We start from the raw sequence: 27,991 nt of genomic DNA, 5'->3' as shown, positions 1-27,991 counted from the left end.
CCCATCCCACACCATCCTGATGTGCACATGTGCAATGATGGATTCATTAATCTGCGGATTCATTAAACTGGCAATTGCATTCGCGGTTTATTTGGAAATAGGCTATATTTTACATTTCCGTGTGCTTTAAACAGCAATGTCCAAAATTGCACAGGACATTTCACGCTAAATAAAATTGTTTCAATTGTTATTATTAGAATGGTTCTCGTGTCGAAAAAACCTATCCAGAATCAGAGCAATGTGCTATCCTCATTCTTATAAAGAGTCAAACGCAATGGTCTGTAAATATTGTTGATGTGGGATGTGTAGCTGCTGAAACTGAAAGCGTTCATTCAGGGACATTATAAGGACTCCTGTGATGGAGTCTGCCAGGAGATGGCATTTAGCACACCCACGAGAGATGGCACAAGTCATTCATTCCACACCAGACCCAGTGTAACGTGTCAAAAGATCTGTCAGGCATGCACGATATTCTGCAGGCATGCCTTTAGATGTTTCTGCCATACATAATCTCTCCACGCATACGGACTAAATATTTTTTTTTTTAGCTATAAATGTCATCTTGTCAATACAGTTTATTTAATCTTTCATGCAACAGTTCAATAAACAATACTGAATAACTTACATTTTTAGAGACAATGTTTACTCCAATGAAAAACTGAAAAAGGTTGTGCATCTCAGAGCAACACACAGCAGTGGTGTTTCATTCCTAAATTGATCTGTATTTTTGAACGAATCGGTTGAGTGAATGATTCAATAATGACAGTCACTTGTCGCTGAATAATACAAACACAAGTGAAAAGTTGAACGGCACTCTTGGAAACGGCAATTCATTTTTCTGCCAAAATAAGCTACTGCATGTTGTACTGAATATCCAACGCTATCTCATGACCAATTTGTATGTATTTTACGAGGTGGCTAATTCGTATGAATTCATACGACCTCACTCGTACGAATTCGTACGATTTGTCTAAACTCCAGTGACGGGTAGGTGTAGGGGCGAGATTTGGGGTAGGTCATTCGTATGAATTCATACAAATTTGTCAACTCATAAAATTACGTACGATTTAGCAAACAACGTATGAATTAGCCACCTCGTAAAATACGTACAAATTGCCGTGAGATCGGGTTGGAATATCAGAATAATGTGTGGTCACACATTGTTTGGCAAAGTCCAGTTGTTTAAAAATGAATACACACGATCAGGAGTCTTGTGTGTGGGCGAAGAAGTTCCCCCATGCAGATTTTGCTCATATTCAATTTGTCACATGGATTTGCTGCACTGACCGACAGAAAGCTTCTTGATTTGAGTGACTTCTGTGTTCACAAAAATGAACTGAAATAACTGGATTTCGCCCACAAAAATTTACGGAACAACAGTACATGTAACTGTACTTTTATACATAGACAATCAACATTTTTTTGCCTGTGAAATTTGGCTGAAATTTCACTGTGATCACACCTTAAAGGTAGGGTAGGCAATTTCAGAGAGGCTAGCAATAGCAAGCTAGCTTTGAGATCCCACACACCCTTCAGAGCGCTCTCCAAAGCCACGCCTCCTCCAAAAGACATGAACGCGCACAGCAGAGTCTGCAAAGCATCACGAGACAGCATTAAGTTACCTCATGTCTCAAAGCCCATTACATTACAATAATAATGAATGTAAACAACTTACAGAACTCTTACTTGTACCACCTGACTGCTGCAGATTCATTTCAGCATTGATAGCGTTGACATAGAAACACAAAAATCTGAGTCCGAGTTTGCGCCGAATGCAATGATTGGATGAACATTTTTTGGTTCTGAGATTCCACAGAAGATGTATATGTTTTAATATTTTGACCAGTTCTATTATTGATTGCTCTCAACCTACCTTGAAACTCTCTTCCTAAATTGCCTTCCTTTAAATTTGGCATGAAACAGAATTTGCAAGTCTTTTCTTCCGTATTTTGACATATAATCAAGTGAAGCAGCTTCTATAACAAGAAAAAAAAAGGAGGGTGGGACTTTTTATCCATCGGGAATTGATTGAATCATTGTCATTTGCTATTGCTGTGATCTCATTTGATTGACAGGTTGTCCCGCCCTCACAACGAAAAACACGTCATCAGGGAAGAGATGTCCTTGCAATAATGATAGACACGGAAAAATAAATTTATAATAAATACTGCATTCCATTAATTTAATAGTGACTTTAACTGTGCTTATAAATGATTTGCACAAAAAGTAAATAAAAAAATACTTGATTTACTTAAATATTGCTAATGTTTTTAATATACATTTGTTATAATAACACTACGTAATAAGATCTGCACACTAGAACTATATTATTTTATTACATCATTATCACAGACTGTTACAGAGTTTTGTTATAGTGTTACTGTTTTATTATTATTATTTACTTGCTGTCGTACATATTACATGTCTTTTCAGAGTATAATATATATATATATATATATATATATATATATATATATATATATATATATATATATATATATATATATAATATATATATACTGTCCTGGTAATAAGGCAAAAAAGAGACTGATATTCAGAATGTGTTTAGTTTTCCATCGGTGGAGGTCGCCAGCTGTACTGTGTCGGGGCTCATCCACACTTACTTTCTAGAGTGCCGTCGATGGGTTTGACTCAAAGCACAGACGCCCACCTATCCGCTCTCTCCGACTCACTTTCCACCGAGCGCTTCAAAATGGCGGCAGCTTCATCCATCCAGCCGCCGAACGTGCACTCGATAAAGCGGGAAAATTCACCTCACCCAGAATCCGACAGCCCCGCGAGCCGACAGGAAGAGGACGCAGCATCCGAGGGGATCACCATCCTAAGAGATCTACCCGAACTTGATCCCGAGGAGATCGAGAAACGGCTGGAGAAAACTCGCAGAGAGCTGAGCAACAGGAGGAAGATCCTTATTAAGAACCTGCCACAGGATACAACTAACCAGGTAGAGCATTTACATACATCAGCCTGACAGGTGAAAGTTTCACTGCTCACTAGTTCATGAGAAAAAGAAACATTTCCAAGGGCTTTTCTTTATAGCATTAAGTATGTTTGGTTGTTTGTCAAGATACATAACAGCTTTTATTATTTCATGCTCTTATCTAACGTATATAAACAGACAGTTTAATAACACGGCGCGCACGAGCGCTACGATGTATAGGCTATGTTTGAGCCAAAATAAAAAAATTAATAAAATGAAAAACACACATAAGTTCCTAGAAAGTTAAATTAAAACAATTGTTAGTTTTGGAAAATGGATATTGGGCCGAGTAAACGCAAACAGTTCATTTTAAGTGCCCTTGAAAGATGAATGAATAGATAATTGCTTAAACTTTTACGTTTATCGTCGGAAAACCTGAAGGTGTAACTGTTTACGCGCGACCCAAAACGTTATCTGCCTTAAAATAACAACAAAATTTCTATTGTGAATCCCCACCGAAGTGAAACGAAAACAAATAAGCGGAAAATATGCAGTAAAATAACAGCCCAACGGCACCTTTGAATGACCGCGCGCTCTGTCTGTATCCGAGTGAAAACGAGCTGCTCACCGTCTCTATCTAGATCAGTTTTGAATCAGTCTTTTTGTCTTATGTACCCCTACAACATTACTAAAAATACGACTAAAACACTCCTTCATTAACTCCAAACCATATATTCCGTGTACATGTTAATATAATGGACTTCTTTCGAAAGAAATGCATTATGTTAACACTCACTACAAAAACATTTGAATGAGCCCTAATGGTTTTTATTTATTTATTTTAGATGTTGTGTTTTGTCAAATTATACCTAATGATTTGTTAATATGCTTGTGTCGTTCCTTATTAAAACTGTTAAGATATTTAAATATGACTTGTTTACTTATTAATGAAGTGCACAGGGCTGCTTTTATTGATTTGCCTAGTTGTGGTTAGACGTTGTCTTGAGGCATGTTTGCTCATGGAGACAGACAGACTGACTGAGATCCGGCTGAGGGCGTTCAGGCAGGGAGAACAGCACAGCGGTGAGCTGAACTCTGAGTGGGAGATTTTCATATTCAACGAGCTGAGGTAGCTGCTGCCGATGGCATATCCTACAGAGTTTTCCCACATTATTAATGTCAGTAAACACGTCGGATACCCGGGTCCTTGAGGGAGGTGTAATATTTCCCCAGCTTCAGGAGGAGATGAATGCAGTTAATATCCAATTGTTAGTATACCTGCTGAACAGACGCCACCGCACTGTATGTCTGCACTTCAGAAAACTTGCACTTTCATGTAAGGTTGTCATGAATATCTTGTGCAATAGCAGATTTTTTTTATATGATTAATTGTTTTGACATACTATTGTATATTATTTCACATAGCACGTACTGCATTTTGTATTACGAGCACCGATAACCTTAGACAGCACGACAGTGAGTAACAGTTTGGAGAAGAGTGTCAGGTGCACACCACCGCTGTGTCCGGGTCACAGAGTAGCGGCTTATCACTAAGAACACTTGTCAGGCAAAGCAGCTCTCTCTCTCTTTCTGTCTGTGTCCCTCATTCATACATACACAATCACTCTGCTCCTTACACTGAATAATTTAGGAGCAGGTCGGTCACAGGTTGGGGCAGGAGAAATGTCAGAAATGATGTTGATTAGCTCTTTGTCAAGTGACATCTGGTGCGCTTCATATTTTGGGTGATCTCACCCACTCCCCACTGTTGAGCTCTGTCCACTCTTCCACAGGTTTGTTGTTGGTTTGGGTGTCAGTAGCAGATGTTCAGCATTGGAGTATGTAGGTGCATGTTCTCTCTGAATGCTCAACAAAAAAATTAATAAATAAAAGTGTGTATATATATAATTAGTCAAACCAAAAATTTTTCAGATGTGTTTGATATTTTTTATGTATTTTTATTAGTTGGTGTATATATATATATATATATATATATATATATATATATATATATATATATATATATATATATATATATATATATATATATACAGTCAAACCAAAAATTGTTCAGATGTGTTTGATATTTTTTATATATTGTTATTATTAGTCGGTGCAGGACACTATATTTCATTTATGTAAGTGAGGATAGCAAAATAAAGTAAACTGTGACATATTATACCCAAAAATTCTTCATACAGTGGACTACCAGTAAAACTGATAAAAATTTGGAACCAAAAATTATTCAGACACTTTGATCTGACCATGTTTTGCTTAAGTGTTATCTGACATAATTAAGATTATTTTTTTCTGACAACAACTCTGAGATCTTGTCATATTTTATTACCATTTTTTTTTTAACTATAGGTAATAAACTGTATTATTGAATGAAATGTTCAAGGTGTCTGAATAAATTTTGGTTTGACTGTGCATATATATATATATATATATATATATATATATATATATATATATATATATATATATATATATATATATATATATATATATATATGTATATATATATATATAAAAATGTAAAAGTTTTTGAATCACAAATGTTTTTTTTGTCCAAAACTATTACCATTTATTTATGTACTTTATTTATTTCAGTGTTATTTTATTATCAAGATACTATTTTTTATTTTTTTTTGTACTATTTATTAATAATAAATTTTTATATTATATTATATTATTTTTATTAGTTTTATATTTATATAATTGTTTTATATGTTTTCCTTTTTAATTTTAATTTTAAAGTTTTAATTAGTTTATTTTAGTAATTTTGTTGGGTTTTTTGTCATTTTTAAACCTTTTTAATTTAAATTCCAAAACTATTACCATTTATTTATTTATTTATTTACGTATTTATTTCAATGTTATTTTATTATCAAGATACTATTTATTAATATTTTTTTACTATTTATTGATAATTAATTTTTATATTATATTATTTTTTATTAGTTTTATATTTATATATTTTTTTCCTTTTTCCTTTTAATTTTAAAGTTTTAATTAGTTTAGTTTAGTAATTTTGTTGTTTTTGTCATTTTTTTAAAAACTTATTTTAAAAAAATGTCTAGTTTTATTCATTTTTATTTTAGTTTTAATTAATTTAGTGCAGTCATGTGATCACCAGTGTGAAGTTACTACACAGTCTCTAGAAAGCCTTGCTGTTTAAGAACAACTGATTTGAAACCGGCGCTCGAGAATACCGCCTTACCTTTTTAAGTAGGATGTAGGAAGGAGACAAATACTCAGCACTTGCTGAATAATATTCCTGATCATTTTTGTATCAGACTACTCATTTTATTCATTTAGGAGTTGCAATGTTTCTGTTTGTTTTTGTCCTCAGTCACATATTGGACAATGTTTAATTACACCTTATAATTAATACACCTTATAATTGTGTTCATTTTAACATTAAGTCTTGTAGACTCTTTAATAAGTCAGAGTATCATAATATGGATAGTGTTTTGCAAAAGCCCTGTTTTTAAAGGCCTATTATAAAGTTTATTGTAAAATTAATATTTGTTGTGCTTATTTATTTGACTCAATTAAAACAACCTATAGCATTACTATAAATAACGTCTGTGGTATTACTTGTCTGAAAAAACACTGACATTCAATCGGTATCGGCTGCAAAAATCCTGATTGGAGCATCCCTGCAGATAAGGCTTTTGCGCCACGTTCTGCTTTGTAACTCTGTAATGTGAAACATTGGTAAACTAGGGCTGGGTAAAAAATATTGATTTCTCGATTTTAATCGATTCTTATTTTTACGAACCGATATTGATTCTTAAATCCCAAGAATTGATTATTCTAGTCTGTTTTCAGTTCATGAATGAACAGAATATGTAGTGTGCCTCTTACCAATAAATTGCAATAATCTTTGTGCTTTGTTACTTTTGATATGAAGCAAAGTCTCAGATTTCAAATGGCGTCCATCTTATTATGAGATTAAAAAAATAAATACCTATTTGGCGCTCTTTAATGTGGCGTGACAGATCGCTTACGTACGTAGCTACATAGCGCCTCAGTTAAAGAGAAGTGGCAACACGGAGCGCATGTGAACATCCTCTCCTCTGCTTTAATACCAGTTACAGCACGAAATAAACATGAATAAACATCTGAAGGTATGTTAAAAGATACAGTACAACTTACTGAAATCCGTATCATGCCTTGTGTAATAGCTCAATCAGTGTTTCAACCGTGGAAAGACATCAATAAAACAGCTTGTGAACAATGTCACGTAACGTCACATTTACCTCAGAAAAACCATATTCAGTGACCATTAACTCGTTAGTCATCTAGAAAAATTAACTCTAGAGAGCAGCATTCTGATAAATATATGCACCGTTACATATTCATTATAATTTTTAATGTTTTTCAATATTTAATGCATGTTCGAATAAATCAGTTAATAAATATGATTATGTAATTCTAAAATTTATTTATTATAAAAAACATCATTGAGTGTAATTTAAGTGTTTGTATGTAAATAAGTTAATTTTAACCTTCAATATTATAGTAATGTAGTACTAACTGACTCCTATGCTACCCCCTTTCCACCAGCACGAACCGGGTGCTAGTTCAGAGCTAGTGCTAGTGCCAGTTCGGAGTTGGTTCAACTGACGAGCCTTCTAAGAACCGGTTTGCCTTTCCACGGGCTTGAGAGCCAGCACAGAGCCAGGTCTTACGTCACTGTATACGTCTCATATTTCACAGCCAAGCTAGCACTGCAGCGCCAAACACACCAGGCTTGTTTGAGATGCATCGGCTTCTCGCATAGCGATCGGCGCATGACATCAAAGCTCCGCGAGAACGATCCAAAAGCACAAGAAGTCGTATGCTCTACAAACGCTCCCGCGGATCCGCAGCACCCGCCGAATCGGTCCGCGCTGCTCCGATGCATCTCGAACAAGCCTTCTATCAAAATCTCAGATGTTTCACTACTGTTGATGCTCATGGCTTTGCAAACCTACATCGGCATCCAAACACGGCTCGCCGTAATTTGTATATAGACGGAGATTACAATCGAGCTTCTATTAGCTCAATTAGCTGCTATTTCAAAAATGGCAGTCACGGGTGTCTTGTTCGTCACGGTAACCCCGCCCCCAGCCCCTGACGCAAGCGGTTCTTACTGCTAGCCCAGCAACGTTTTGGTGCTACTTACGAACCACTTTTCCTGGTTCAGAGCTGGTGCTTTGTGTGTCGAAAGACAAAGAACTGATTTGAAACTAGGCTCTGGCTACGAACCAGCACTCAAACGGCCTTGGTGGAAAAGGGGTAGTTTACAGCATTAGTTGAGAGATTTTTTTCCTCTAGAAAATTTGCCATGTACTGTATCTGATATACTATATCCAAAATAATCAATATCGAATCGAAATCGGATCGAATCGCAAGCATGTGAATAGAAATCGAATCGAATTGTGAAAATTGTGTCAATACCCAGCCCTATGGTAAACCATAGTAAATCATACACCTTTATTTGAAGCTGGTTGTTTTGATTCAAACGAGCCCACACACAACATATAATCATTCATAGATCTTGAGAAAATCCTCACAGAGTGACATGACAAGCTGCTTGGCTTAAGCTATATGACTTCCAGGATCATGTCGTGATCATGACTCAGTGTTTTCCAAAGTCATTTAAAAGTTTAACTAATGGAAACTGTGAAGAAAAAAAAACAAAACAGAAAAAGTGATGCAATATTTGGGCTTTGCAAGTTTGGGCTTGTTCAGTCATAGTTGAGTCATGTCAACTGCATCTGGGCCAAATTTTGTGTTGACATCAAAGCAATCAAAAAGTATGGCATTTGGAACCATGGGAGCCTTTTTATTAAAAGTCTGAAAACCTCTCCAAAGTACAAATGAGTGTTTAACATAAGAACTTCCAGTCACGATCATAATCTATTTTCTTCAAAATTTTAAAGGTTTTGTCATTAAAAATCATTAAAGGTCCCGTTCTTCGTGATCCCATGTTTCAAACTTTAGTTAGTGTGTAATGTTGTTGTTAGAGTATAAATAAAATCTGTAAAATTTTAAAGCTCAAAGTTCAATGCCAAGCAAGATATTTTATTTAACAGAAGTCGCCTACATCGAACGGCCAGTTTGGACTACATCCCTCTACTTCCTTCTTTAATGACGTCACTAAAACAGTTTTTTGACTAACCTCCGCCCACAGGAATACACAAGAGTTGCGTTTGTAGAGTGTGTTTGTTGCCATGTCGTCGAAACGCTGTTATTTTCATCCTGCAGTCCAATCACCGGGTCTGATTCCGGCTCAAATTGATAGGGTAAAATTAAAGACATGTTTACAATAACACTGAGCGCGTGCATCTCCACGTTATGGTAAGAGGCGTGACCTTTCCGGGCAAGGTTCGCTAAGCTGCTGTCGAATCACAACACAGGAACCGCTGACACAATCAGAACTCGTTACGTATTTCTGAAGGAGGGACTTCATAGAACAAGGAAGTCATCAACCCGTTTTTATGACAGTGGAAACAGCGGTATACAGATAAGTAAATTATGTGAAAAATACTGTGTTTTTTTACACGCGAAACATGAACACATGTTATATTGCACACTATAAACACAATCAAAGCTTCAAAAAACCACGAAAAACGGGACCTTTAAAAATGCCTTCAGTGTGTAGGGAGTTACGACAACAGATAGCTTACATATCACTTATAACACTTATATAAAACTTGAATGATCGAGATCGGCTGATCGTGATGACAAAAATCAGTTGTTGGTATCGGATGCAAAAATCCTGATCAGAGCATCCCTACTGTTTACCTAGTGTTGCTCACTAGAATAAATTGTTTCCCTTCCCCTTCCCTCTGAAGATTAATTTCTGTCTGGTTTCAATTTCTCTCAGTTCTGTCCTGACCTCTCATCACCTTGGCTGTTGACTCAGATCACCACAAAGCAAAGCAAGCTCTGCATCTGAAAAGAGTTTTCATGTCTCACCCCACTATCTGGCTTTCCTGTGTGCACAAACCCTTAACTTTCATCATGTTTCATCATGAGTGTAATTTAAGTGTTTGTATGTAAATAAGTTCATTTTAACCTTCAATGTTATAGTAATGTAGTACTAACTGACTCCCATGTGTAGTTTACAGCATTAGTTAAGAGATTTCTTTCCTCTATAAAATTTGCCATTTACTGTATCTGATATACTACATCCAAAACAATCGATATCGAATCGGAATGAAATAGAATCAAATCAAATAAAATCGCAAGCATGTGAATAGAAATCTAATCGAATCGTAGTGGTAGGAGACAGCAGACAACTCAGACTCATCTAGAATACAGAAAATGCAATGAAAGTGTAACAATGAAAATCTCAGACAATTATATCCGGTTTGAACATTATGAACAGAGTCTTGAATAACATTAAATTAAAACAGTAAATTAAATTAATTTACATATTAATTAAGGTCATAGATAAAATAACTAAGAAATGGACAGCACCATAGTGAGTATGTTGTAGAAATGTTAAATATTGCATGAAATTTGTGACTGAATATAATTACTAGGACTAAATGCACATGTAAACTAGATGTTTTCGTAATCCCTAAGGTATTGCATAAAATCCTGTTAGTTTTCCATCCATTTTTGACAATGACATTGATAGGAACCGGGCTAGTATAAAAGCGTGTCCTACCTAGCAGCAGTAACCAAGGGGGTGGAGCTTAGTGAAAGATTATCTCATTGAGTGACAATGACAAATTCACAATTTGTCCTGAACATTGCAGATTAAAAATGAAAAACTAGCATTTTGAAAAGTGTGAGTTGTGATATATATAGCAGTTAGCAGCTTTCATCAATGTCACATTCAGAAAACATTACCCATGTCATCGTGGCCATGTCTTCTCGTTCTCAGCAGTACAAAATTATTAAGAAGTGAGCATATTTATACTCTCACTATGATAAATGGCTCTCTTTTAGTTTTAACTTCCCTCTTTTAGTTTTAAATCCTCTTGTTAATGCAGACTGTCTGTAAAGCATTTAATTAAGTCACATGCAGCATGACCTGTGCTTCATTGGTGAACATACGCAGAAACATTAATCAAGGGCGGTAACCTCCATCTGTTCTGTTAGCTTTCAACTGTCCCAGATGTTTAGTTGAATCATGGCTGGCCAAAGCTGGTCTTGACATTTTGATCCATATCTAATGGTATCTGGATGCTCACTCAGGCTTTCTGGCCATTTATGGGCCAGTACAATACATGTGCAATATGCTGTGTTAAGAGAAAGCCATCACTGAGGCAGAATTCATTGTGTTGAAAGTGTCTTGTTGACTCTGACTAGAGGGAGAGGAAGGAAGTGCACTGCTTATTGAAATGGCAATGAAAGTGAATTAGACAAAATGTACTTCCATTTACCAAATGAATGTACAGAATTTGAAGCAGAAAAAATGTAGTTTATGTACTGTATATAGCAGATTAGACTGCATGTCTGTGCAGTCTACTCAATTTCTTTTGGTTTTCAGACATATTGAAGGAGATGAATGTATTAACAGATAAGAGTATTCAAGTAAATTCAAATACTTATATCAATTCTCTTATCATTTACTCACAATCACTTTACTTTCTTTCTTCTGTGGAAGACAAAAAAAAAGTTTTGAAGAATATCCAAGCTGTTATTGTCTATAAAGTGAAATGTAGTGACCTGTGTCTGTCAGCCTCTATCTAAAAATAAACAAAACCATAAAAGGGTCATTAAAGGGTTAATTCACCCCAAAACGTACATTCTTTCATCATTTAATCACCCTTGTGTCATTCCAAACCCATAAGACATTAGTTCATCTTCAAATGACAAAATTTTTAATAAAACCTGAGAGAGTTCTGTCCCTCCATTGAAAGCTCCTGAAAACTAAATTTTGAGGAATCGAAAAGTTCAAAAACTTTGTAAATGTAATCTATATGAATCAAGTAACGTAGACTAACCATGTTCCGTACAGATGAGCTTTTACTGCTGATCGTTGAATACATACTTCCAGGTCATACATAAACTATATATCTATGTTATCTTCATTTCTTCTTCTTTCACCCCCGATCATGACAGAGACGCCCCCGCCTTTTGTTCCCGTGGGATTTTACTTCGTTTGCAAGGTGCGCCCACTTCGCTTGAAAATGGACGGTGGGCAAGCTACACGTCAGGCTGCAGCTTGTGTGGGGAGACAACTAGAGCAGCGAAAATGTACATTTCGACTTAATTTGTGCTTATCACAGTATTTTACAGTCTTTATGAAATAAATATTGTATTATCACAAATTGTTAAATATATTGCCATTTGTTAAATAAATGCTTTGAAATGGGAAATTTTAAACGTCAGTCGCGGACGATGACAGCTTGGCGCCACTCTCAGCCTGATGCTGCGTTCACACCAGAGGCGACTTGCGCGAATAAATCGCGCTATTCGTGCGTAGTTGGACGCTTGAACATTTTGAGTTTACTCGCTTCATTCGCGCGTGAAAATCCCTTCACAACAGACGCGAATTCGCGTCATGAGAGGGGCTCTCCCGCTCCTTTATGTGTCCCAGACTCTCCCACTGCTTTCTGCACACTTCCTCTGAATAAACACAACTTGTCAGTGGGGAAATAATTGTAAATTACAGCGAATAAGCTCAATTGGTCGTCTTTAGGTGGCTTGTAGTCTTAATATGTATATATATATATATATATATAGCTCTAATTGAGTAAAGAGATTGTCCGATCTCCTCACTCACTTTCTTTCAAACACGATCCTTTTTATTTCTGTTTCTATAAATGTATGAAGATGTATAGCGACGATGATTTTGTCCTCCATTGTTGTTTCGAATTTCTGCCTCAGCTCGCTACGTCTCGTCACTACTAGAGCAAACTCCTGATTGGTTAATGCGGCGCGGAAATTCGCCAAAGTTCAGATTTTTCAACCTGCGCGATTCGCGCGAATCGCGACGCAGGATGTCAAGACGCAGGATGTCAATTCGCGTCTTTGCATTGACTTAACATGTAAATCACTCGCGCTTACCGCTTCATTCGCGTCCGGTGTGAACGCACCATGAGACAGGCAAAGACGCGCATCCTGATCATTTATGTTTGGAAGTTTTCACATTGGTTAATCATTAAATTTTATTTAAATCAATGCAAATTGTTTGTTCTTCATTCTCTTCAGAAATACGTGGTAACATTATATTCACTAATGTTTCACATGTTTCATGCTTAACTCACATGCCGTTATTAATAGAAGACAGAATCAAGGCAACTCCTCTAGCTTATTAAAGTAATTAACTTACATTTTAACCAAATAAAAAGGTATTCGCCTGTCTAATTCATTTAAATGATGTTTTCTTCAGTTAAAATAAATAAACAACACACAATTGATCAGTTAAATACGCTCTGTACGGAACATCATTGTAAGCCTGTACGGAACAACGTTAACCTTTAACATCTTCCATACATAGGCGAAGGAGGTACTTTCCCCCACTTTTCTCTAATACTATTTGTCGAAAAGACATCAATAAAAGTTTGAACTGTACAATAGGTATTCCCCCAGGGAATGAGGACACAAACTTGCTTGTCTGGCTCTCAACAACGAGGAGTTGGCGCTGACGTGTGGTGAAGGGCGAAAAGTGTACGGAACATGGTTAGTCTACGTTAGTTTAAAGGGTTAGTTCACCCAAAAATGAAAATTCTGTCATTTTTTACTCACCCTCATGTCGTTCCACACCCGTAAGACCTTCGTTCATCTTCGTAACACAAATTAAGATATTTTTGATTAAATCTGATGGCTCAGTGAGGCCTCTATTGCCAGCAAGATCATTTACACTTTCAGTGCCCAGAAAGGTACTAAAAACATATTTAAAACAGTTCATGTGAGTACAGTGGTTCAACCTTAATATTATAAAGCGAGAATACTTTTTGTGCACCAAAAAAACAAAACAAAATAATGACTTTTTAACAATATTTAGTGATGGGCGATTTCAAAACACTGCTTCGAATCTTTTGTTTCGAGTCAGTGGTTCAGAGCTCCAAAGTCACGTGATTTCAGTAAACGAGGCTTTGTTATGTCATAAGTATTTCGAAATTTCAATAGTTCATGTAACTTTGGCAGTTTGATACGCAATCCGAATCACTGATTCGAAACAAAAGATTTGTATAGCTCCGAAGCTTAATGAAGCAGTGTTTTTAAATCGCCCATCACTAGATATTGTTGAAAAGTCATTATTTTGTTTTTTGGTGCACAAAAAGTATTCTCGTCACTTTATAATATTAAGGTTGAACCACTGTACTTACATGAACTGTTTTAAATATGTTTTTAGTACCTTTATGGGCATCTGAAAGTGTTAATTATCTTGCTGGCAATGGAGGCCTTACTGAGCCATCGGATTTTATCAAAAATATCTTAATTTGTGTTCTGAAGATGAACAAAGGTCTTACAGGTGTGAAACGACATGAGGGTGAGTAATAAATGACAGAATTTTAATTTATTTTTTGGGTGTATTAACCCTTTAACGCAGTCTTCTGAAGAGACATGATTGCTTTATATGATAAACAGATTTATTTATTTTTTTCAATGTTTTTTTTTTCACATTGATTAATGCACATACATAGAACACATCAAATATGGTAAATGGAAGCTCAGAGGGCTTGCTTGACTAGCAAGAACTAATGAAGTTTGTTCTCAGATCTGATTCTAGCACATTTGAGCTTCCGCAAGAACCAGTGAGGTTTGTTCCTACATCAAGCAAGTATGGTTGAGCGTCCGTTTACTATAAAAAAATACAATTAAAAAAAAAAAGTCACAGTTCACATAATACCAAGGTAACTTTAACCTCTTAAGTCCAAAGTACACTTCAGTTTCGATGCAAATATAGTGTATGCGTACAGTCAAATGCATAGCTTTTGAAAGCATACTCCATTTGATAGCATGTGAAAGCAGTTGTTGACACTAAGCACTAGAAAGTTTCATCCTTGTCTAGTGTCTGTGCTCGTGCTGTTAATCCTCAGAAATAATGACAGCTAAAAATATTTTTAACTTTTTAGACTTGAGTTGTGTTTGTCTCTTAAAGTCCCCCTGCTGTCAATCATTTTATCTCTTAAATCTCATCTTTGATAATCAAATGACATTTAAATGTTTTTTCCTGTGAAAATATTTTTTTCATGTCATAAAACAGCTTGAATGTAACTACACACTTATACGCAGAACCATTATGCAAATTAGTCCCACACCAGCTCAGTCTACCTGATCCACTCGGTCAACTGTAGTGAATGCTACACAATGGCAAGTGGAAATATCAGTTTAATTTGGCTGTATTTGTTTGAACCAGAAGCTGATTCAGAAGAAGAAGAGCGAATTATACGTGGTTTCGATGTGTCAGTGGTAATGTGTTTAATGTATCGCTCTCTACAACATCAGACACATAATGGTAATTGATATGATTTGCCTTTGGTTTGACTATGTTATCAATCAGCCAATAACACAAACCATGTTCCTGTTCACCATCTCAGAATCAGACAGCTGCCTTCTAAAAATCAGTATCCTTAGAAATGTCTTGAACATCATAAAAAGTAGGGATGCACCAAAATGAAAATTCTGGAAATTCAGGATGCACTTGGCCAAAAAACGAAATCGAAAATAAGTAATAAACTAATAATCAATTAATTGTATTTTTAAGTTTATTTTATGCTGTAACTAGTAGTAAAGAAGAGATGATGTGCTTGGTAAGCTTTTGTAAAATAAAGAAAACAAACAGGATGCGCAGTTTCTGCCGTTTCTGTCTCTCTGAACTGGAGCGCGTCACAAAAATGAACCGAAACTCTGCGTATAGGCTACTTGCCTCACAGACATGAGAAATATATTTATAGAAAGCTTGAAATACTTTTAAACAAACCAATTCAAATCGAAAAGAAATACTCTGTGCTTATGTAATCCGTACGAAAGGTGGATTTCTCTCTATAGGCTCACTATACTGCGGAGATGGCGAGGCAGCGTCGTCAACTTCATCTTTGCAGCAGCTGACACTGACTCAGAAAACACTAGTTTATTAATAAATAATTAATGTCTCTTTGCTATTTTTCTGACACATTCACAATCATTACGTTTACTGGTGCTTTGCGGAATAGGCTATATTACGCCTTGATATATCAAACACTCATTATGATTTAGTATTCTCCTCAGTGTATATATATATATATATATATATATATATATATATATATATATATATATATATATTTAAGTAATTAAATTAATATAAACGTGCGACTAATGGCTTAAATGAACTAGTTGACTAGAGAAAAATTTTAGTCAGGGGCAGCCCTAATTTTCACCACAGAGGGTCTTTAAACTCCTCACACAAGCACTTGTCAATGCAGTCGTCTAAAGTTGATGCGGTCTCCAGTAGTTTGTTGTTGTTGTAGTTCCGACTTTTTAGTTCAGTTTTTAGTTCAAGAAATGGACAATTCTTTCTTAATACTATTATATACTCACAAGTTTCAAGACAGGATCATGAAACTGGACTAATGACACACTTTTTTAGAAAAGTTAAGGGCTAAAAAACTACATTAAGATCAACATGAAATTCACAATTTTAGTTCCTCAGTAAAATCATTGTGAATGTTCGATAGACTGCCAGCATTACATGAAAGTACATCTTGCAGTGAACGGTAACGCATTAAGAGCCCCACACTGTTTCAGTATGCCATGTCCCCTGCTGAATCCAGAAGTCCCTTTGTCATAATTCAAGTGTGTCCTTCTGGATGTTCCTTGTGACCAGCTAGAGAAAACACAGCCAGTGTGGGCACCTCTGGTTTATCTCTCTTTACACATGTTCGAGATGTGACAGCAGGGCCTGCTGTGTGCATAAAAGGGAAGAGGAAGAGATTTATGAGACAGCGTTCGTGTGTGTTTATCTGATGGATAACAGCAGACACTCTGTTTCTTTCTGTGGCTTCAGTTGGGAACCCTATTTTCATGGCCACACCTTGTATCGATTTTCATAATGATAAAAGAACATTTGTTTGTATGGTGCCCTATATATCCGGATGATCACTCACTGGATTTATTGTTACTGAATCTCTGAGTTTTTAATGATATTTCTCTGATGATATTTTTCTTATGCGTTTCACCAGAAAAATGTTAATGACCTTTATTTGATTTTAGAAAATGAAGAAACCCTTCTGAAAGAGACATTTTATGTCTCAGATTCTCTCTAAATGATGGCTGGAGGCCAACTGCGACATTACTCACATAATGTGCTAACATTCTTTCCTCCTGAATCTTCACGCAGATGAAATCATCAGCCCTATACGATATATATGCATGCAGGAGAAGTCATTGTCCTATAAAGTTAACAACTTGTTAAACCAGTTATGCATCTCTTCTCTTCGAATCCTTAGTATGAGTCTGTATATTTATATATTATCTAGGCATATTTTGTTTAAATTTCGGCTGCAATAGTGTTCCAAGAGACCCACTTTTCAGAAAGATTCCTCAAAACAGACAGACTATAGTGCATTATTGTAGTAGATTAATATACTATAGCGCTTTTCACACTGCGCTTAACACCGGGTTATTGTCATTCTAAACACCAGGTTCTTTTAACCCCGGGTAAAGGAAGGTTTCACACTCGTCATTTAGAAGCGGGGTTATGAAACCCTGCTCCGGAGCAGGGTTAGCACCGCTTTTGTAGTGTTAACCCCGCATTGCAGTGCCAAACTTGTACAGTGTGAAATGATGCGGTGTTAGAATGTTACAGCTAGACTCTTAGCAACAGTCAACCAATTGCTTTATTGCTTACATTATATTTACTTATACTGCGCATTGTATATAAACTGTAAATTCAGCATTTGAGAGGAAAAATGTCAAATGCTGACAGAAAACACGACCATTTGAGTGAAGAGACCATTTAATTCTTACCTTTATAGTGCGAAATGTCCATTCAGTATAAACTCGATAGTACAGTCAGCAATACGAGGATGCAGAATGCTAGAGCTATGTAAACAGGTCATGTGCTGCATTTATCCAATCAATTACACTGACACCGCAAATATGCAAATAAGAACGTTAACCCAAGGTTTAGGAATGTACAATGTGAAACGTCATCTTATGAATATCCAGGATTAATTGCTAACCCTGGGTAAATTATGAGCAGTGTGAAAAGCGAAGCTAGATAACCCAGGATTCTGTTTACCTGGGGTTTAGAATGACCCAGGGTTAACTATTTCAAGAGTGAAAAGCCTTATGTAATGTATTTTGATCAAGTAATAGTGTTTTTTTTTTTAATGTGCATTGTATAGTGTATAAATATAGAGTATTATAACGGTAGTCTATCCCTTACACAATTTATTTTATTTTACGCTATTAGTGTAGTATATAGCTTATTCACAACTTTAGCTCTTGCTCCACTCCAGGTTTTCCATTCACTCACCAGTAAATAAAAGGGGAACAACGCTCAGCCAATTAAATTTAAAGAAATAACTGTTGTATAATTTAATTTAATTTGTATCACGAAAAACAGAGTTTTATTCTCTCAATCTTTATTTATACATAATCTACATACAGTACAATATAGAATTAATTTGCTCACTTTTTCTCTCTTTTTTTTTTTTATTCCCCGCAGGAGGTCCATGAAATTCTGCGAGAGTATGAGCTCAAATACTGTTTTGTGGACCGAAACAAAGGAACAGGTAATGGGCCTCCTTCAGTCATCCTACTGCTCTCATGTTTCTAATGGTTCTCTTCCATCTCAGCCATCAGAATCCAGACCTCTCCAAAAAAAAAAAAAAAAAAAAACCTACTTAACGCACCTGAGATGTTAATTTCCTGTGGTGGTGAATGAGCACTTACAGAGAATTGTTCTATCTTGATGAAAGGTCTCCGCTCTCCAACTGCAAAAATGTTGCCTGTTCCTTTGAAGTAAAGTGAAGCTTTGAGGTTATTTGAGTTTGTACATTCTGTCACAGTGCTGATTTGTCCATTTCTATTTCTGTTTCATATTAAATATTGAATCAAATGAGCAGGTGCATTTTAGATTTCATATATAATTTTAACTTCATAATAATACTATAAACAAATAAAATGTAATATTTTAACTTCAGTCCATCACTTGATCTAATACATCATAAAGAGCTGCTTTTTCAACTGGATTTCAGACAATTTTAAACCTCAAGGTGACTTCCAAAACAAACCAAGCTTGTCATTTTCATCCATGCAGAAAAATAATTTCAAGTCTAACAAATGGTAATACATACTTGAAGATAAATAAGGGCATATAAACAAAAATGTTTTGAAGTTAAGAAAAAGTGTATTTCATTATTTTAGTTTAAGAAATTAGAAGAAATGGCTTAAAAATGAAACTGATAGTTCATAAGTTTTGGATTTAGACTCAGTGATTGGATTTAGACTCAGTCGTAATAGGAAATGTATGAAAATAATATTACAATATTAACTAACAATGTAAAGGTTTGCCATTGCTTTATGACTGAATCTTTACTGCTGCTGCAAGTAAATTATGTTGTAGCATTCGTCCAAATGTTTTAAATTATTAAATTTTAATTCACTAGTCCAAGAATGAACATTTGCCATTATCTTCATCGACTAGTATTCACACTCCTCCAGACCTTGAAAATGTAAGCAAATTGCACACATGCATACATTTTCAGACTGCCTAAATTTGGCACAATCTTTACCATGTCAGTTCTGGAAACAAGGGTGTAGTATATGTTTAGTCCAAGGCTGTGTTTCTCAAAAGCATTGTGAGCTAAGTTGATCGTAGAGACCATTGGTGGCAATGGTTCTACGATGTTTTTGGGAAACGCAGCCCTGCTCTTGGGGTGTGAACAATGTACCTTCACTTTGGGTGTGGATTGAATCAAAAAGCAAGCATTTCGTTTTTAAATTTTTCAATTACTAGAATTATGACAATTGCTCTTCTAAATGCAACAGTTTTCTCTGAATGCTGTTGTGATGGAAAAAGAAGCCTTTTATCAAAATTCACTGCAGTATTATAGACGCAAACCTGGCCAAATTTTCAAACATTCTCACAACGTCTTGCAAAGTGCCACAAGCAACTTGCTTTGAAATGTTGTTGAAAAATCGGCTAATTTTTTGTTAGTTTTCCTTTTCCCAAAATGTTGAAGTTAAAACACTCTAGCATCATTTGGCTTATCTTCCTGTCAGTATGAAAAAGCATGAATGATCAAAGCTCTAATGCTTCAGTGTAATGGGGTTCATAAGAGGTGAAATCTATTCTGAGTTGCACAAAGTGAAAGCCAAGAAAGATGTTTATGGATCAACGTTCTTTGTTGGTCCTTTAAAAATATTTCTATGATGGTCATCCCTTCCTTTGAAGTTCGAGAGAAATTAAGAACATTCAACATGGTTGATAAGAAGTTAAGAACATTGTTTTATAACATTGAACATTGTCCCTAACCTTACAGTCTGATTGGTCGATAGGAATGTTTGTTTTTTTTAATGATCAATATGTGTGTGTGTGTGTATGTATATATATATATATATATATATATATATATATATATATATATATAAATATATATCACATGCTGCAATTAAATGTTTTATTTCATATAATATTTACAAAAATAGAAGTAATTTGGAAAAAAATAAAGTGAAACTAGTGCACTAAAGTGAAACACTACAATAAGGTTCCATTAGTTAACATTGTTAAAGGTGCTAAAGAGGATGTTTTGTTTTATACATTTTTGCAATATTACTTGAAACTGTCTTTACTAACTGATAAAAGACTATTTATTAGGTGCACTGAAAGTAATAATATTAATATACATCATCTGTGCACGAGGTAGGGCCTTAAAAACATCAGCCAATCGTTTACGCGATCATCGCGTAAACGATTGGCCCTCTGGCTTGTCAATCACTGCCGTGACGTTCCTTGTGAGAGACGTGTGCGGATTGGCCCTCTGGCTTGTCAATCACTGCCATGACGTTTCTTGTGAGAGACGAGCGCGGCTGCGCACTCCAGTAACTTTCCACACTCTACAGGCGCCACATGCAATGTTTTTGTCAGGAGACAGGAATAACAACTGCAGATTATGAGTTACCTGCGGTGAGTCCGATATAATGAATCCACAAACACGACACAGCGAATGCCGGTGGTAAACACTCGTATTCCAGTACTCGTGCACGAGTTTTCGGAGGCGTTCTCTTGAAATGAGCTGTGAAGGAGGGGGGCTGTTCTTACGAATGCGCTCATTTCAAAAACTCAGTAACAGTCTTTGGATTCTCAGTCGACGAAAAAATCCTCTCTATCACCTTTAATGCATTTACTAAAATTAACTAAAAATGAGCAATACAATTGTTACAGTATTTATTAATATTTGTTAATGTTAGTTAAAAAAAATAAAACTATTGATAGTTTCTGTTAGCTCAGGTCCATTAAATAATATTAATGGATACAACTTTTGATTTTAATAATGTATTAGTAAATGTTGAAATTAACATGAACTAATATTAATAAATGATTTTAAAGAATTTTTAATTGTTAATTCACATTAACTAATATAGTTAACTAATTGTAAAGTGTTAACAATAAATCAATATGGATAAAATAATTTGAATTTAATAAGCTGCTGTTCTCAGCGCTGTCAAAATAAAAGTATCTGTACTATCGGTATAAAAAAAAAGTCCCATTTCCAACACTTATAGGCAAAACAAGAAAAAACTATTGGCCGATTGCGGTTTTTAGGAAAAATGTTTTATATCAGCTGATATATATCAGATGTAGCCAAGCCACGCGTGCCCACTGTCAGAATGAATCTTAGCTAGCTGCAAGATTACTGTGATTACAGCTGCATATTTCACACATGGGTATTTTGCACAGTCCAGTGCTAAACCTAAGGCTGATTATCAACCTGCACCTTCATGTAATACCGGGATTCTGGTCTGCTAAATGTCGTCAGTGCCTAAAACCCCTGGCAGCATGGCAAACATTCCCACATGCTCTAATTAGCAGTATCTAGGGATAAAGGTGAAACACCGTGATGATCTCATCCTCCAGCCGCTCGGGGCTTGTCACCTCCTGCCAGCACCCCAGCAGAGGCTCTGATGTCAAGGATCAGAGTCCAGCATGCCTGCGGGAGGTGGAACGCTACTTTTGCTCTTCAATACTTGCCTGAAACCAGTTGAACAATTTAAAAAATGAGCGATTCACATGGCATATGACCCGCTCTTTCAATTTGAGTTGAGTTTATGTTGAAGAGCTATGGAGAGTTACAAAAGAAATGAGGAAATACCAAGAGAGGAAATGAGGAAAGGCAAGGAAATATTGATAGAGACTGGGGGAGAGAAAGCAATCAGAGATAGAAGAAAGAATGACAGCTTATATGATGTGAAAGATGGGGAAAAAAGAAATCCTACAGAAAAGAATTTTTGTCTCATCTGGCGTACAGCCCAGAACTGAAATATGCTCTGATATTCCCAATGCTGGAGGCTTACAGTAAGGGAATTACACACCTCCCCCTTCTTGCTCATGTTATAGTTGCATCGTACTGCATTATGAATGTTCCTAGGCTAAATGATCTGAACATATGCTTTTAAGGCCTGCCAGGGAAGAGCAGCCTTCCAAAACAAAAATAGTGACAATAGTGGCAAGCTCTCATTTCAAACGCTGGTTCTTAGAAGCACAAGTCCGTATTGTTACTGAGATGTCACGTCCGACATGGCTAAATCTTTGTGAGGTCTTTTCAGTCTACCGTCAATGAGTAATAAAGTGAAGTAACTGTAAAGTGTGTCTTGGGAAGAATAAGGAGCAGTGTTATTTTAGTATCATTAAAGGGTTAGTTCACCCCAAAATGTAAATTCTGTTATTATTTACTCACCCTCATGTCATTCCAAACCCGTAAGACTTTCGTTCATCTTTGGAACACAAATTAAGGAAAAAGATGAGAAACTATCTGGCAACTACCTGAAATAAAATAAGTAAAATTTTATTTCAATAAACGTTTATTTTATTTCAACATTTTTTTTTTTTTTTTTTTTAATTTAACTATAATAACTCTGATATGGAGGTCCTCTATGCTCAGACTCCATGTTATTAACCTGCCGAAACATAAAGACATAAAACATCACCCTGACAAGCTCAGTTTAATAAAATCAGCTCAGATTTGCTTTCACACTCAGTGCTTTTATTCCTGAAGCCTCTTTAGAGAGGTTAAAAGTCACTCGTGTGCACATGAATCTCCCTCATGCTTTTAAATGCCAAACAAGGCTGGTGGACAGCTTTCTCCTTTAGCAGCTGCAGGCCCTCCAGCTTTATAAATGTTTGGATTCTCTGGAAAGGGAGGCAGCTCTTCTTCAGAGTGGTATTTTCAGTCTGTGGAATGCTGATGATATAAATTAATAACTTTTCCCCCTGGATATAGATGATGGTACACATCTTACACAGATCTGCAGGTGTGTTGTTTAAGGATTTTTCAAGGGATCTAAATAGCATGAAGCAAAGATGACAAGTAACAACACTTAGGTTTCGTAGTTCCAGAGTTGCATATGTCAGGAGAATGGATGATAACTGATAGCTCTTTCCCGGTATATTAGACATCTTTGGGCGGCTCAAACAAACAGCAATGTTTTGATAGTGTCACAGAGCCAGTGTGTTTACACTCTTTGGTTAAATCAACATACGAATCACTCAGGGATAAATTATAGGACGTATATACTAGAGCTGCACGATTCTGGATAACTTTTTTGTTGTAAACAGAGATCACAATTCTTCTATGATTCTGAATCTCTTGAATGAATGATTCAATGACAAATACACTTTTTAACAGTCAATTGTTGCCACCTGGTGGCATAACAATGTAATTGATACAATCGTTATTCGAATAGCCAAGCTACTTTGAAAAGATGATTTTGCTTTATTTTGTTAGCTTCCGGAGACATCAGTGTTTATATCCACTCTTTATCCCTGTACTACTGTGATAATATGAGTATTTGTAACATATAAATAACGATACTGTGTGGTTGAAAAGACTGTTTGTGAAGCTGTTTCATACCTGTACATGATTACGGCGTCGGGGAGGGGACATGTTCAGTTCTCTTAGTTTTGTCCACTTAGTTTCCACTTAGTACTTAGTTTTGTTCTCTTAGTTTTGGCTACGACATATTATATCATGGGAACGTGATAATATGTTGTGGCCACAAGATAATTTTGTCGCGGTAACAACATCCTTATGTTGTGGCCATGCAATGTGAGAGATCCCATGAGGGAATAAGACGTGGCATAAGAGGATACAACTTCTTGGTGCCTCTGAGGAACCTGATGATCAGGTCGTGCTTCCCAAAGACTTACCATCCACTATGTCGTGATATGACGCTATGGAGGCCACATACACTTTCAGGGTGGAAGGGGACAGCCGACCCGCCAACCTATCCTGCAGGAAGGAAAGCACTGTCCCGACTGCACATTTCTGTGGGTCTTCCTTTTGGGAAGCATACCAGTTAGCAAACAGACTCCACTTCAAAGCATAGGTGATAGTGTCTATCACCGCTGGTGATAGCCCACTCAAATCTTCTGTGTCCCGTCTAGGGGCCAGAAATGGAGGTTCCAGAAGTCTGGGTGTGGGTGCCAGATTGTGCCCCATTCCTGAGAAAGGAGGTCCCTCCTCAGGGGGATTCACCAGGGAAAGGCTGTTGCAAGGAGCTTGAGGTCCGAGAACCAAGTCTGGGTGTGCCAATACAGCGCAACCAACAGGTCCTGTTCTTCATCCTCCCTGACTGTGCACAACATCTGTGCAGTCAGGCTCACTGGGGGAACCGCATATTTGCTCAGGCCCCGGGGCCAACTGTGTACCTGTGCGTCCATGCCGAGGGGGTCCACCTTGCAAGATGCTGGCATAGGGAAGGCACTTTGTCGACTTTTCTCACCTCGGCAACGCTCAGCCAGAGATTGCGTTCCTGGACCACTAACGTGGTAATGTGAGAGATCCCATGAGGGAATAAGACGTGGCATAAGAGGATACAACTTCTTGGTGCCTCTGAGGAACCTGATGATCAGGTCGTGCTTCCCAAAGACTTACCATCCACTACATCCACTTGGTCACTCTGAGAGTTCCTGCATCAATCCCAGCTCAGAACTACTCTTGTGCAGGTCTATGAGTGCCTTGGCCTGATGGACCTACAGGATGACCATGGCATGTAGGGAGGAGGCGGCCTGTCCAGCGGCATTGTAAGCCTTTGCCGTCAGAGACGAAGTGAACTTACAGGCCCTGGACAGGAGCCTAGGACAATTCCACCAAGTGGCAGCGTTTTGCAGGCATAAAAAATGCACTGCAATCGAACGCTCCACCTCTGTGCAGGGCTTAAAACAAAACGATTCAAATCAGTTCACTCTGAGCATAATCAGTATTTTAACATTTCTGTTCATACATTCCTTCTATAACATTACAGTTTTAACATTTTTACAGTTTGATTTAGAAAAATACCAGTTAATAACGTTATTTAAAAAAAAAAATTAAACTATACTTTATATCAGAGCTTGAATAGAACTTTATACTAAATAGCTTTATACTAGAGCTTGTGACTAAACCTTGTAACTCCAGTGGATCCTCAAACTGTCGGTAAAACCTCATACAGTAGCTCCACCCGCCACCATTTAGAATGAAGGATTATCAGAATTCGATATTATTAATGAATTAATATTTTATTTTGAATTAGATGGCAAAAAGTGCGTAACTAAGAAATGATTATTAACCTATATTCTACCACTATTATATTGTGTTGCACATGATGTTGCCTATAGACAATTCAAATAAAGTTAAAGTGCTATTATCAATAAATGCTAAGATTAAAGATTATGTAAGAACATAAAATAATATAGGCCTGTAACACAGTTCGTAAACGGGAAGAAGGAGGCGGGAACCGGTGAACATTCATCAAAAGTTTAATTCAAAATAAACAAAGAACAAAACGAAAGTAATGCCGGCAGACCCTCGTGGACGTCTGCCGGCCACACAAACATAATAAAACATAAAATAAAGTCCAGGCCTGGTCCTCTCTCGTCCTTCACGGTCGTCGCTCCTCCTTTTATGCTCCCGGAGCTCCTCCGTGAGAGACTCAAGGCCGGTGCGCCTCCCAGGTGATGCTCGTTATCACTTGCGTCACCGGCCTCGCGCCATTCCCTCACGGCTCTCGCCCGCCCTGGTCGCCACAAGGCCTACAAGAAAAAAATTACCCATCCCATCCCACAGCCTTTTAAATTCATTCAATGATTGTCTTTTTTTATTTAATATTTTTATATTATTATTATTATTATATACAGTGGAATGTTTTTGAAGACATTAAAGGGGTGGTTCAGTGTTTTTTTCTAGGCTTGATTGTGTTTTTGGGGCACAGTTTAACATGTCTTAATGCTTTGTTTTTTTGAAAACGCTGTATTTTTCATATATTTTACCTTTATTCTACATCTCTGTTTCCACTGTCATATGAACGGCTCGTTTGACCTCCTGCTTCTATGAAGCCACTCCCTCCGAAATACGCAATGTGCTCAGATTGGTTAGCAGGTTGGTAGCTGGCCCAGTGTATCGTGATTCGCTGAAACGTCCAGAAACGGCACGCCCCTTACCATTCGTTGTTACATGCTTCAGTGGAAATGTAAATAATGGCATCTATATTGCTGTATCAAATTAAGGCTGAATTAGACCCAAATGAAGAAGGTCACACAGAACCTCTGCAATCGCGGCTTTTAAAGGACATTTATGAATGGTATTTCATTTTGTATTTGTGTCAAAGTGTTTAGATATGCTGTCACTGCTGTTTGTTAGCTTTCAATATACGGTTTTAACCTGATTAAAGCTTTACTGTAGCCGAATACATGACTGAGGTTGTAGCATTTTTGTAAAGGTAGCATTTAATTTGTAGCATGAACAACTGTTTGTCTATGAACATAGAAGTTTGTTGGAGAAGTATGCACTAGAATTTAGCTAACTGGCTAGCGAAGCAAAAGGAGTTGCTCTTTGTATATGTCCTTGATACAACCAAAAATAGCAACAGAACTATATGTTTAAAAGACATGTACAAACAATAAAACGTACTTACAGTTTGAAGCCAATAAACAGAAGCTTCTGCTTTTAAAGGTGCCATCGAATGAAAAATTGAATTTACCTTGGCATAGATGAATAACAAGAGTTCAGTACATGGAAATGACATACAGTGAGTCTCAGACACCATTGTTTCCTCCTTCTTATGTAAATCTCATTTGTTTAAAATACCTCCGAAAAACAGGCGAATCTCAACATAACACCGACTGTTATGTAATAGTCGGGATCATTAATATGTACGACCCCAATATTTGCATCTTAATGTATTCACGGAGACAAGAGAGCCGTCGCTATTTTCATTATTAAACACTTGCAGTCTGTATAATTCATAAACACAACTTCATTCTTTATAAATCTCTCCAACAGTGTGTAATGTTAACTTTAGCCCGTTAGCCACGGAGCATAGCCTCAAACTCATTCAGAATCAAATGTAAACATCCAAATATAAACATCCAAATGTAAACATCCAAATCCAACATACTATAGACCTTATGTAGCCCCGCCCCTTTTCAGCGTTGCGCTCGTTGTCCTTTGACTTCCGGTTTGTATTTCCACAGCGATATTACATTTATGAATGAACTGCTCGTTTTAAACTCTTCCCGATCTACTGACATTTGTTAAGACATCTGCTTTAAACATAACAATGCTCATGATAACTTTCATTAACTCTACAACAAGTAAATCCACTTAACCAACTAATTATTCTTTGACAGCGATGCCATAGAAATGTACAGAGCTACCGCAAAACGGAAGTTCAAAGACAATTTTATAAAGATGGCGGCGCGCTTGTTTCTCTGGTAAATAAGGTCTATACTCACAGGAATCGATGCATGCATGCAGCATGAATGACGAACACTTTGTAAAGATCCATTTTGAGGGTTATATTAGCTGTGTGAACTTTGTTTATGCTGGTTAAGGCAGTTGAGAGCTCGGGGGCGGGGGAGCGCGAGATTTAAAGGGGCCATGCACTGAATCGGTGCATATA

General features: G+C 36.7%; 1 protein-coding gene across 2 annotated transcripts in view; it reads left to right on the top strand.

Annotated features, from left to right (window-relative positions):
* The window catches only part of raver2 (ribonucleoprotein, PTB-binding 2), an 88,062-nt gene that overhangs the window by 72 nt on the left and 59,999 nt on the right, over positions 1–27,991 (top strand). For both annotated transcript variants that reach the window (XM_048199909.1, XM_048199907.1), the window contains exons 2-3: positions 2,632–2,965; positions 18,558–18,624. In XM_048199909.1, the coding sequence (XP_048055866.1) occupies positions 2,632–2,965; positions 18,558–18,624 (401 nt within the window). The remainder of the gene's footprint in view (positions 1–2,631; positions 2,966–18,557; positions 18,625–27,991) is intronic.

Source organism: Megalobrama amblycephala, linkage group LG8 (genome assembly GCF_018812025.1).
Source record: "Megalobrama amblycephala isolate DHTTF-2021 linkage group LG8, ASM1881202v1, whole genome shotgun sequence".
In the NCBI taxonomy this organism is placed as follows: Eukaryota; Metazoa; Chordata; class Actinopteri; order Cypriniformes; family Xenocyprididae; genus Megalobrama; species Megalobrama amblycephala.
Note: the sequence above shows the minus strand (reverse complement) of the source record. Positions and strands in the feature narration are given on the sequence as shown.